At 44.4% G+C, this 11,972-nt stretch overlaps 1 protein-coding gene across 1 annotated transcript in view; it reads left to right on the top strand.

The window, feature by feature from the left end:
• Positions 1 to 11,630: 11,630 nt before the first annotated feature.
• Positions 11,631 to 11,972, top strand: part of PPP2R5A (protein phosphatase 2 regulatory subunit B'alpha) — a 64,617-nt gene continuing 64,275 nt past the window's right edge. Inside the window, exon 1 of the mRNA XM_060643874.3 lies at positions 11,631 to 11,922. Within this exon, the coding sequence (XP_060499857.1) occupies positions 11,739 to 11,922 (184 nt within the window). The 5' untranslated portion in view covers positions 11,631 to 11,738. The remainder of the gene's footprint in view (positions 11,923 to 11,972) is intronic.

The following is an 11,972-nucleotide window of genomic DNA, read 5'->3' as shown; positions in this document are numbered from 1 at the left end:
TCATTCTCCAGTCTTACCCCATATCCTTGACCCAAAGTAAGCTGGGAAATACAATCACTAGAATTTAGTGTGAGAGAGTGAATCGTAGCTATTGAGGGCAAGAAAAGGTCTTGACCATTCAAGGAGCTGGGAAAGCTGGAAATCTTACATAGGCCTTGCTTGAAACTGGGAGGAAATCCTGAGTAGGAAGATAGATTTTTGCTTCTTCTATAAAGGCATTGTAAAGAGATTGTGTCATAGTTTTGTGTGAAAGATGGTTAGGATTAAGGACACAGGTGAGTGAGTAAGTGTGTGTGTGTGTGTGTGTGTGTGTGTGTGTGTGTGTGCGCACGCACGCATGCCTACTTGCACATTATGGCATGTTCAGAGGGGTCACTGAGCCCTATTTGTGACTAGTAAGGGATGCCTTGTTCCTAATCTTTGGCCCGCTGCCACAGTAGATACAAGAGGCTGTACTGGGCCCTCGTTCTCTCCTGTGCAGCCCTACTGACCATTTGACACTGGAATCTACTGAGACACTTGACAGGTTACACATCTCTTACCCATTTGTTTCTGTCATTATTATTATTATTATTATTATTATTTTGTTACAGAGGAAAAAGAAGCTTGTGTTGTTTGTAATTTCTTACTTTGCTCTGGCCTATTCCAGGCTGTCAGCCTAGGCTAATCCTCATCTGTCCTCAAATTAATATACAACATATCATCACCTCTTTTTGAAAATAAAGATCCAGCTCTCCAGACTCAATGACCTTAAAAAAACTCTGTTAATTCAACACATGTAGCTTCAGATTTATCTTTGCTTCCCCTGCCCTTCCTTCCTCTGGCACTCTTTTCTTTCCCCTCCCATAAAAGAAAACTGGCTCAGCCTTTGGACTTTTTGTTTAAGGCCCCCAGTTCATCTGGTCACCCAATTCAAAGCATTGCTGTCATTTGTAATTCTTCCCTTTGACTTGCCAACTTACTCCCTTTAGTCAAGTCTTTCTAGTGTTTCTGTTGTAATGTTCCTCACCTCTATTCCCAAGGCCATTTTTGGTTTAAGCCAGTGACCATCAAGGAATAGGGGATAAGGTGTGAACAGAGTTGGTCAAGGGGATGGGGTGGGTGTTGGATTGTCACTTGGGAATTTTTCAAAATTCCATATAGTTAATTTAAAAAAAATTTTTAATGTGTATTTGTTTTTGAGAGGTGAGGGGAAGGGGCAGAGAGAGAGAGAGAGAGAGAGATACAGAATCCAAAGCAGGCTACAGGCTCTGAGCCGTCAGCACATGGGGCTCAAACTCATGACCTGTGAGACCATGCCCTGAACCAAACTTGTATGTTTAACCTATTGAGCCACCCAGGAGCCCCTAAAATTCCATATAGTTTAAATAAGTTTCACAGGTGATGCTGACAGATTGCTTAGTACAACTCAGGCGGGTCCTTATCACCTGGACACTTGTTCTCAACTCCAACCAATCTCTTTGGCTTCCACTTCTCCCACCCAGTGTTCTGGATAGAAGCACTACTTTCAACATGACATCTTTTCTTCAAACATTCTTCAGTTTCCCCACTGATCTCAGGTTAAAGTCCCATCTTGTTAACATGCCATCATCAGATGCCACCTTCTTTCTCTGTTGCTTTCTCCAATATGGGTACCCTGGGGTTTTTCTCACCCTCTTTCTTTCTTGTTCTACACACTCTGCATAAGAGAACAAGGGTATTCTTAGACCTCATCTACTCTCTTTTCACTGATGACTCTCAGACCTCTATGTTCAGCCAGATCTCTTTCCTTCCAGACTGCACTATCCAACTGCACACTGCGTGTTCTCTCAAAATCAATGTCCAACTTATTATGTCCATTATATTCCTCCTCTCCTTGTGTCACTATGGCATTGCTGTCCACCAGTCACTGAATCCAGATACCACGAGGCATCCTTTCCTCCTCTCTGTGCCTTACCTCCCCACCCTCACCCCCAAATAGATCACCATGTCCTTTTCTTTATTTACAAGATCTCCCTCATTTGACCTCAGAAGTCTTCAGGCTCTCATCATTCTTTTTCTGGCCTACTGGTCTCCTTGTCTCTGGTCTTGCCCTCTGTAATCAGTTCATCCTCCACACTGCCAACAATGTAATTTTTCTAGAGTGTCAATGTGATCGTACCACTCACCTTTTAAAAGGCTGACTTGAAAATCAAGTCTAGTAACTGCACATGACCTGGCTTGCCCTCATCTTCTGCCCGTTGTAGAAGGCTCGTAACAAACTCCCTTCAGCTTCATGATGCATCTCCTCTCAGGGCTCTCCACACCATCCATATTCCATTCCCACTTCTTTTTTAAGAAATTTAATTTAATTTTTACTTTATTATTATTTTTAAATGTTTATTTATTTTGAGAGAGAGAGGGAGAGAGAGCAAGCAGGGGAGAGGCAGAGAGAGGGAGAGAGAGAATCCCAAGCAGGATCTGCACTGCCATCACAGACCCAGATGTGGGGCTCAAACTCACAAATGGTGAGTTCATGACCTGAGCCAAAATCAAGAGTCGGACACTTAACTGACTGAGCCACCCAGGTAACCCCCCCTCCAACAACTTCTTGTAATGAGTTCCCTTTTGTTTCTTTTCCTAGATAACTCCTTGTAGTTCTTCAGTTCCCAAATCTAGAACCTTGTACTCTAGAAAGCTTCTCTTGCTCCCAACCCCACAGATTTCTTCTGTGCTTACCTCTTTCACAATATTTATTATATTATCTATGCTGATTTGTGATTTTTTTTTTTTTTTTTTTGGTTTTTGGTTTTGTTCCCCTTTCCAGAATCTCTGAGGGGAAAAAAAAATCTGTTTTTTTTCCTTTCTATCCCCAGAAACTAGACAGAAAATAGCCAATAATAAGTGCTGAATGTTTATCAAGTGAGTGAATGAATGTAGCTTCTCCAGCTTTCGTCCTCACCCTTCTTCTAGAAATCACCTTCTCTAGCCAACACATCTTCCCACCTCCTCTGTACCTGCCTGTGCTTCCCCCTGCATGCCTTCACACCATTCTTCTCTGGACTGACCGGTGGTGATACCAAGTAGTGACAGAGAGGGGAGGTGGAGGTGGGAATAATAAAGTTGGACACTTTGAGTTAAGAGACACACAGTAAGCAGTTGGATAGAGCTCTACCTTACCACTTCCCTGGTTCTTTACTTAGGTGATTATGCCCAGTCCTCCAAGTCTAGCTTAAACCCAACTCCTCCACCTCAACACAAACACCAGCTGTGGGCTCCTCAAAATTTATTGTCTTGGCTCTCATCAAATATTGTTGTGAATGAGACGTTATCTTTTCCTGGACACATGCCTTGTCTCTTCCCCTAAGAGCACATGCTGCCTTAGGGTTGAGACCACAACCTTTAGCCATAGGCCTTCCTCATAATAGGCCTAATAAGTAGATGTCACTGCCTGTTTGGTTTACAGGGTGACCAGCTGTCCTGGTTTACCCAGGATTTAGGGGGCTCCTGGATAGGAGACTTCTAGCACTCGAACTTGGAAAGTCCCTGGCAAACCAGGACCAGCTGGTCACCCCACTGGTTAGCTACACAGCTGTGTACATCTGCTGTGTGGAATGACATGGTGTTTCCTCTGGTGCATATTCCCTCCTTCGTTTTTGTAGTTGAACTTTAATTAATATGAACTTTCCCCACTGATGGCAAACTCCATGCAGGCAAACTTTGTCTCATTCATGGCTATTCTCCAAGCCCCTGGAAGAGACAGATACACTGTAGGAAGTTAATGGGCAATTTTTGAATGAATGAATGAATGAACGAATAGGAAATACTCAACACCATTATATCTCTTAATAATCTCATTTTCTATCTTGGCAATGGGACTTCATAATTCCACATATACAAAATTGTTAAAGTGCTAGGCACTTTATGGTAGTGATAGTCCAATCCATTCAGTATCACTTTTTTGCGTGAATGCCTTTGTATAGAGTGAATAAAAAGAGGCTGAATTTCCATTGATTTTTACAAAAGAAGAATAGAAGCCCCCAGAGGTGCTAGAATATAAAAGTTTCTCCTCAACATGTCCTTGGATCACTAGGACCAAACTCTCAGGGGATCAGAAAGGGGTGTCACACAGATAACAGAGAATTTAAGACAGGATCTCATTTGACCTCTTTCTTCCAGATTCTTGATATGAACGGTGCCAACTACATGGCAGGTGTTAAATCTATGGTGGTAAGAGTGGCTCAGTTGGTTAAGTGTCCGACTTCGGCTAGGTCATTGATCTCATGGTTTGTGAGTTCGAGCCCTGTGTCAGGCTTTGTGCTGACAGCTCAGAGCCTGGAACCTGCTTGGGATTCTGTGTGTGTGTGTCTCTCTCTCTGCCCCTCCCCTGCTCACACTTTGTGTCTCTCTCAAACATAAATATACATAAAGATAACTAAATTTATGGTAGTGATTACATTTATACACACCCACAGACATGCATGTGTGTGTGTGTGTGTGTGTGTGTGTGTGTGTGTGTGTGTGTGTGTGTGTGTGTGTATTAAAGCTATATTGTTTGGGATAGAAGCCAAAGCTTAGGATCTAAAAACATTGGAATATTTCCAGTCCAATAATACCTGAAAACCCCACAGTCCTACTAATACTGATTCTTCAAACCATAGATACCACCTGACATTAAAGAAATAAGATCAATTTGCTGATTTTCTCCAAATTGATTGTTTTCTGCAAGTGTGAGCCCAAATGGCAAGCAAATAAGAGAGAACACATTGCTGGCATGTAGCAATTAGATATTTTAAGACAGGGACTGCCTCAAAACCTGGATGCTTCTTCCAGGTGAACAGAAAGGGAAGACCACTTATAGATTTATATAAAATCCCCCTATAAATGGAGGATTAAGAAACCATATAGTATTTTTATAATCACTGCTTTGCAAAATATGTATAGAGGGCAGTCGTGTGTTGAATTTAATCTCTCCTTTCTCTTTAACTATCCACCTCCAAGTCAAATTCTGACACAAGGTGGGGCATACTATTTGATTCTGTTGCAATGGAATGTTTTCTTGGTAACATACTGTGTGAAATAAGCAAATTCATCAACTGAGATAGGAAAATCTTTTTTGTGATAAAGAAATGTGGAAAGACTTCTTGAGTGGCAAGTATTCTTTTCTTTTCTTTTTTGTCTTATCCATATGAAAACTGTTTTAAGATTCATTTCAAGCATTACTTTTTCTGTTAAATTTTCCCTGGTTCTCTCCTCCTAAACCAACCTTGGATCTTCTTTCCACTGTTTTCACACAACACCATAAGGAAGGTTTATATATGATGTAGTCTTTGGTCATGTGTTTATGTTGCCCCTCCTCACTAAATTGTAGGGTCCATGCTTTATTTATCTTCCCATTCCTAGTGTCTGGCATATTGCCTGGCACCTAGCAGGCACATGAAAAATGCTTTCAGAGTTGAATTAAAGTGTGGAGAGTTTGCCAACGTCAGGCTTTTTAGTTCCACTCTGCAGGACAAGAGGATATGGCATGAGCTGAGCCTCTTCAAATTATATCCTGGTCCCTCATCAATATAGGTAAATGATTGAGTACACCAGGGGTTTTCAGAAATTTATGATATCAGCCTGCTTAGATGAAGCAAAAGCCCTCACAGCTATGAAAGGGAGATTCCATGATAATCATAACATGTAAGTATCCTAGCATGTTTTGGGGGATTAAGAATACCCTCTGCAGCATGCTCCTCTAAGATAAACCTCCATTCTAACCCATCTCTACTGCCACTGACCTTGTCTAAGCTCCTGGTTGACCAACACAATAGCCTGTACAATAAACTATACCAAACTGATTTGATCATGATAAACTTGACTAAAAACAATTTGTAATTAAAAAGCAAAAGCAGCAGCAATTGAAAACCATGACAGCTGAACCAGCCCTGTTAACAAAGGACCCTTCCTGAAAATTGCAGGCGTTCCAATCACCTCAAGGAGCAATTGTGCTTGCACAAGGGCCAGAGAGACAACACAGATTTAGAGTCCTTGAAAAAATCTAGAGAAGTGATGAGTTTTATTTATGAAAACCAAATTTCAATAAGATTTGACAACTGGCATACTAAGTTATTAGTCAAATCTCATTGGACACAGAAACACAAGTCTCCTGAAAGATATATTTTAGAAAGGACTTTGCAATTTGGAACAGTTGGGGGCACGTGAGAAGGACCTTCTTGGTCTGCCCCAGGGTCAGGTACTGGCTTGACCAAACCTGTACCGATCGGTCATTGGCATTCCTTTGGCTTTCTAATTCTGTTAATGCACAGCGTGCAAATATAAATATCTGTTACACGAATGAATTAATGAATAAAATAATGAATGAATGAATGGATATGCATAAACCTGTAAGAATGCTAGAAGGTTCACTGAAATCTGGAGCCGTATGAAATACCTATGAATCATGAAGCTTCTGGTGGAGCTTCTTAAAATGTGAATTTATTAAATCCTAAGGACGTAAACATACTATATCTCTGGAAGAAGCACATGGAAGAATCTGACAGCATTGGTTGCCTCTGAGGAGGAGAACTGGGTATTGGGAGACAGGGATAGGAGTGAGACTTTTCCAGTGACCCCTATACTCCTTTTAAATTTTAAATAAAGGGCATATTTAAATAAAAAGGAGTGAGGTATTAAAAATCAACATTTTTACGACAAATCAGATACTATCTTGACTTAGGTTCCAATAAAGTGGTAGTGAGAATCAAATTTTTAAGAAAAATATATAGGAGAAATTTTGTCTTATTTTATTTTTGTCAATTTGGAAAATCCCACCACTATTTGAATCTGCAGATAAAGCACATTTGTCTGGTGCTCTATTAGAGTTTGGGAAGCAAGGCCCTTAAGGAAAGAGAATGTTGACGACCAAAACCTTGCTTGGATATGTTTTAGAGAATTTCAGTGATTTGAAAAGAACGCTTTCTTTGATTCACTCTTTAAAACTATTAAAGGACCATGATTTTGCTATTGTGGATGTTGTTTCATGAATTGCTCATTTTCCTCAGCAAGCTAGGCATTGTGAACAAACGAATGAGATCAGTAAATGTACTTATGTTTATGGACTAACAAAATCAAGTCATGTGAGGACAAACCAAAGAATTTGTGAGTGATGAAGGCTTGGCCTCTCAATCACTGTTTATCAAGGGTCTTCACAGATGGGAAGAGGAGGAGATCTATGGTGTGGAATCATCATCAACACTCTTCCTGCATCAGAGGCACACACAGATTAGCACTGCAATTGCAGTTTTCTGATAGATGATTCTTAGTGACCAAGCTTCTGTTTAGGACCGAGATACTCTATTTACTAAAGACAGTACATGAAAAATCATATGTGTGTAAGATTATCATGTGTATAGTTTTCACTTTCCCAAGTATTTTCTTTCATGTGTCACATTTAAAACTCATGCCAACCCTATAAAAGAAAGCTGTTCACTTAACTCTTTTCCTGATGTACACACGTGGAAACCAAGGCTCTTGAGTGAGTGACTCAGCAGGATCATAATATTGGTAAGTAATAAATTCAGGCCTTTCAATTCTTGAGCTATTGTTCTTGCCATCTTCCCCAAGATGTTTGGTGACTTGAATCTGGAACCCCATCCTTCTCTCTTTTCAGGTTTTGACTCACTCTTTCTTTAAAATTGTGTTCAAAATTCTTCCTCAAGGGGCCATTTCAGAAAGCCTAGATAGTTGTGCTGGGTCCACGCCTTTCAACAACTTGTTTCCAGTATCTGCTTTCCATCTGTTGTGTTCTCTATTTTCTAGTATTTATTATCATATTTCAGTATGAATTTTTTTAAACATTTATTTCTTTTTGGGAGAGTGCAAGTGAGGGAGGAGCAGAAAGAAATGGGGACAGAGGATCTGAAGGATCTGTGCTGACAGCAGTGAGTCCAATGTGGGGCACAAGCCTATGAACCAGGAGATCATGACCTAAACCAAAATCAGCCGCTCAACTGACTGAGCCACCCAGGCACCCCCCAGTATGAATTTTAGCTTTACTCTACTGGTTTGCTTTCTGCTTTTTATTTTCCCTTCATATTCTATGTAAATCCTTTTTATTATTAATGGTACTGCCTCTTTTAGACATTTACAATCTTTTAAAATAATATTCAGAGAATAGTAGTTTCAAGCTTTTGCGTGCATAAGAATGACCTAGGGAGCTTATGAACAATGGATTTCTAAGTACTTTTCCCATAGGTCCTCATTCTGTGTGTCTGGGGTCAGGTCCAGGAATCTACATTTTAAATACGCACCTCAGAGGATTCTGATGTAGGTGATCAAATGGCCAAACTTTCAGAAACCCTGCTTTTGAGAATTAAAAACTAGACTGTCATGTTCTGTCCATCTATCCTGTGCTCAGTAGGGCATATGGAGGTATAGAATAATTGAGTTCTTGGTCTTTCAGTGTTTACAAACTTTTATGGGAGGAAGAGTGAAGCTCCATCTCCAATGGTATGTGATGATGGGGCATGTGAGTGACATAGACAATAAATGCTTTGGCAACATAGAGAAAGAAGGGAGACAAAACTGTCCAGATGATCGTAAATGCCTTCATAAAAGATAGGGGTTGAGCTGAGGTTTGAAGAGAAGATAGGTTTCAACCAGATGGAAAAACGATTATTTCGAGATGTTGGAAAAGTAAAGACTGAGGGTCAAGGAAGCACAACTACTTCTAGGGGATCAGTATGTGGAATGACATGTCTGACCTGAAAAAAGAGTTTGTGTAGAAAATGGTGGTATTTATGCCTTGAAAGATAGGAGTTAGCTTGAAGACAGCTGGAATTTGGAATCTATTCTGTAGGTACTGGTGGTTCTTCAAACGTGAATAAGATACAGTGTTTTTAAGTTAAAAAAATATATATTTATTTTTCTTTTATTATTTTAAATTTTTTTAATGTTTATTCGTTTTTGAGAGACAGACCGCAAGCAGGGGAAGGACAGAGAGAGAGGTACACACAGAATCTGAAACCAGCTCCAGGCTCTGAGCTGTCAGCACGGAGCCCAACATGGGGTTGGAATTCACCAACCATGAGATTGTGACCTGTGCTGAGGTTGGATACTTAACCAACTGAGCCACCCAGGTGCCTCTAAAATTTTTATTTATTTTGTGGGGGAAGGGGCAGAGAGAAAGGGAGAGAGAGAATCCCAAGCAGGTTCCACACTCATTGTAGAGAGGCATACAGGGCTCCATCTCACCACTGTGAGATCATGACCTGAGCCAAAATCAAAAGTCGATGCTTAACAGACTAAGCCACCCAGGTGCCCCTATAGACAGTGTTTTTAAAGGCTGATGTGGCAGTGAAGTCGAGAGCACTGAACTACATGGTCGGTTGTGCAAATTTTGAGAAGGCCTGGTCTGGCCATTTGTGAAGGTAGATTCAACATGGTCTGGAGCTTCAGTGGCTTTTCAAAGCTGCTGCTTACGTTTCAACCTCCCTGACTGGGAGAATTGTATACAGTTTCACCACTCTTGATCTGAGGAAGGAAATGTTTTGAGGTAGTTAGTTTGGCTCTGGATCTAGAATCCAACTTCCTGATCAAAGTTGGAATCTTCTGTACATATCCATCAGGTACTTTTGCTTAAACAGATAAACAGCACGTATTATTATCAAGTCAAAAGGAAAATGTCTGCAGCTCATGGGACAAGGAATGGATTTGGGCCACCACCGCAAAACCAAGCCAAAGGGAGACAATGTGCTCGCTTATCTAATTTTAAAAATTTTCCAGTCTTAAATTTAGGCTTAAAATATTTTTATACTCCTTCCACTCTACAAACGTTTATTCATTTTTTCATAAATGGCAAAACAATTTCTGAATTTCCTTTAGTACTTTCTAATAATTTGGGTAGTGAGAGTCTTATAATAGGGTGGAGAACATTTAGTTCCCTTCACATACTTCTCATACAAATCAATTCACTTATTTTTATTAAGCATCATGATACGCAAAGCACACACACACAAAACTTAACTTTAATAAGTTTAAACTTTAGTCGTTAATCTCCAAGGAAGAGAGCACAATGAATGTAAATGGCAAGCTCCCAAATCCAGAAGCCACTGATGAGCGAATTTGTACTCATTCTGTTGGAAAAACTGAAGGCCTCTGGCTGAAGAAGGGGTGAAAATTAGTGGGATACTAACTTGGGCATGAGAAACCTCTTCTTGGATGGTGTGAATATAGAGAACTCTTTGAAGCTGGAGATGCTAGACTGCCCACACTACGCGCGAGAACAGTTCTCGGAACCACGGTGCCTGAACCACTCAAGAGCTACAAATCTATTCCGCAACTACCAATTATGCGGTTTGGGGCCAGTGGAGGCTCCAAGGCCCGCCCAGGGTTCCTGTGCCTAGCTCAGACTGGACCGGCTCACTTCCTCGCCCTCCCGGGGCCCCTTCGTCTGTCAATCCCACTGCCCTTTTCCCCCACCCGACTTCTGCTCCGCCCACTTCAGTGATGTAACTCCTGGCGTTCTTTCCCGCCGCAGATCTCAAACTCTCCACCAGTCGCTTCAGCTCTTCATTGGCCAGCAGAGAGGACAGGGAAGGGAAGGGACCTACCACATTGCTCTCTAAACTACCCACTCTAGTTTTCTGGTCTTCTGATAGGCCGTCAGGAGAGCAAGTAGAGCCTAGGCTTGTCGCGCAGGCGCGCAAAGTCCCTCGCTGGTGGCGGGGCACCTCTCCTCCACCACAAGAATTCATCGCGCTGTTGTGACGTAAGCGGCGCACGGCTTGCCGTCTTCACTTATGATTGGTTGTAGCAGAAGTCCGTCACACAACCACGCCTCATTTCTCTGCCTAACCTCTCAGCTTAACGAGAGAGGAGGGAGGCCACGCCTCACTCCGTTCCTGCCGCTTAGCCCTGCGATTGGCTGAGGGAGCTGGCATGTTTTCCCACCCCCTACTCCCTCCCGAACGTCCGAGAGGCTGGCGGGACCCTGCGGAAGTTGTCAGTCAATCTCCTCCTTCCCCACCCCCCGCAAGGCCCCTCCTCCGGGCCGCGCGCCCTAGCGCGCGCGCACACGCACACACATTTCCCCCCCCAACCCCTGCGTGCACCCTCCACCTTCTCAAGTTGTAGCGGTCGCTCGCTGGGGGTTCTCCGTGGGCGGCGGAAGGGCGCGTGGGGGAGGGGGCTTGGACCGCTCCGAGCCTTGAGAAGCGAGTGTGTGCGCGCCCAGAGCCGGGGCGGCGGGTCACCGCCCCGGGAGATGAGGGTCCGGCGCTGACAGGGAAGAGCGGGCGCAGCGGAGGCGGCTCGGAGGGGACCCGCGATGGCAGCGCCTCGGGAGGAGGCTCCAGGCAGGGCTGGCTGCACTGGCAGCGGCCACTGAGGGGCCAGCCGGCCGGCTGGCGAACTGGGCTGAAGAGCAGAGAGGCGCGCTCGGCGTCCGCACCCCCGCGCCCTCGCCTCAGTTGTCCAAACTTCAGGCTCTCTTCCACCCGCCCTCCGCGCCCGAAGTCAACAACTTCTTCACCCCCCTCCGCCCCCGCCCTTGCCTCCGTCAGCCCCGGGAGGTGGCCGCGCGGCGGGGACCAGGAACCCCCGGCACTGAGATGTGGCCGTGAGGCGGCAGCGGCGGGGAGAAGCTCGGCGGCGCCCCGGAGCGGGAGGGCGGCGCGGCCGGGGGGGACGGGGCGGAGGGGCGCGAGCTCTCCGCGCCTCTCCCCCGCCTCCTCCTCCTGCCGCTGCCCGTTCCGTGCTTGCAGCAGCCGGAGCTGCCAAGCGCCAGGGCCGCGGCGATGTCGTCGTCGTCGCCGCCGGCGGGGGCTGCCAACGCCGCCGCCATCTCGGCCTCGGAGAAAGTGGACGGCTTCACCCGGAAATCGGTGCGCAAGGCGCAGAGGCAGAAGCGCTCCCAGGGCTCGTCGCAGTTCCGCAGCCAGAGCAGCCAGGCGGAGCTGCACCCCTTGCCCCAGCTCAAAGGTAACCTCGGAGGGTGCAGCCCCGGGAGGGAGCGCAGGGGCTCGCCCCCG

Source organism: Panthera onca, chromosome F1 (genome assembly GCF_046562875.1).
Source record: "Panthera onca isolate mPanOnc1 chromosome F1, mPanOnc1 haplotype 2, whole genome shotgun sequence".
NCBI classification, from domain to species: Eukaryota; Metazoa; Chordata; class Mammalia; order Carnivora; family Felidae; genus Panthera; species Panthera onca.
This window is presented reverse-complemented; position numbering and strand designations above follow the sequence as displayed.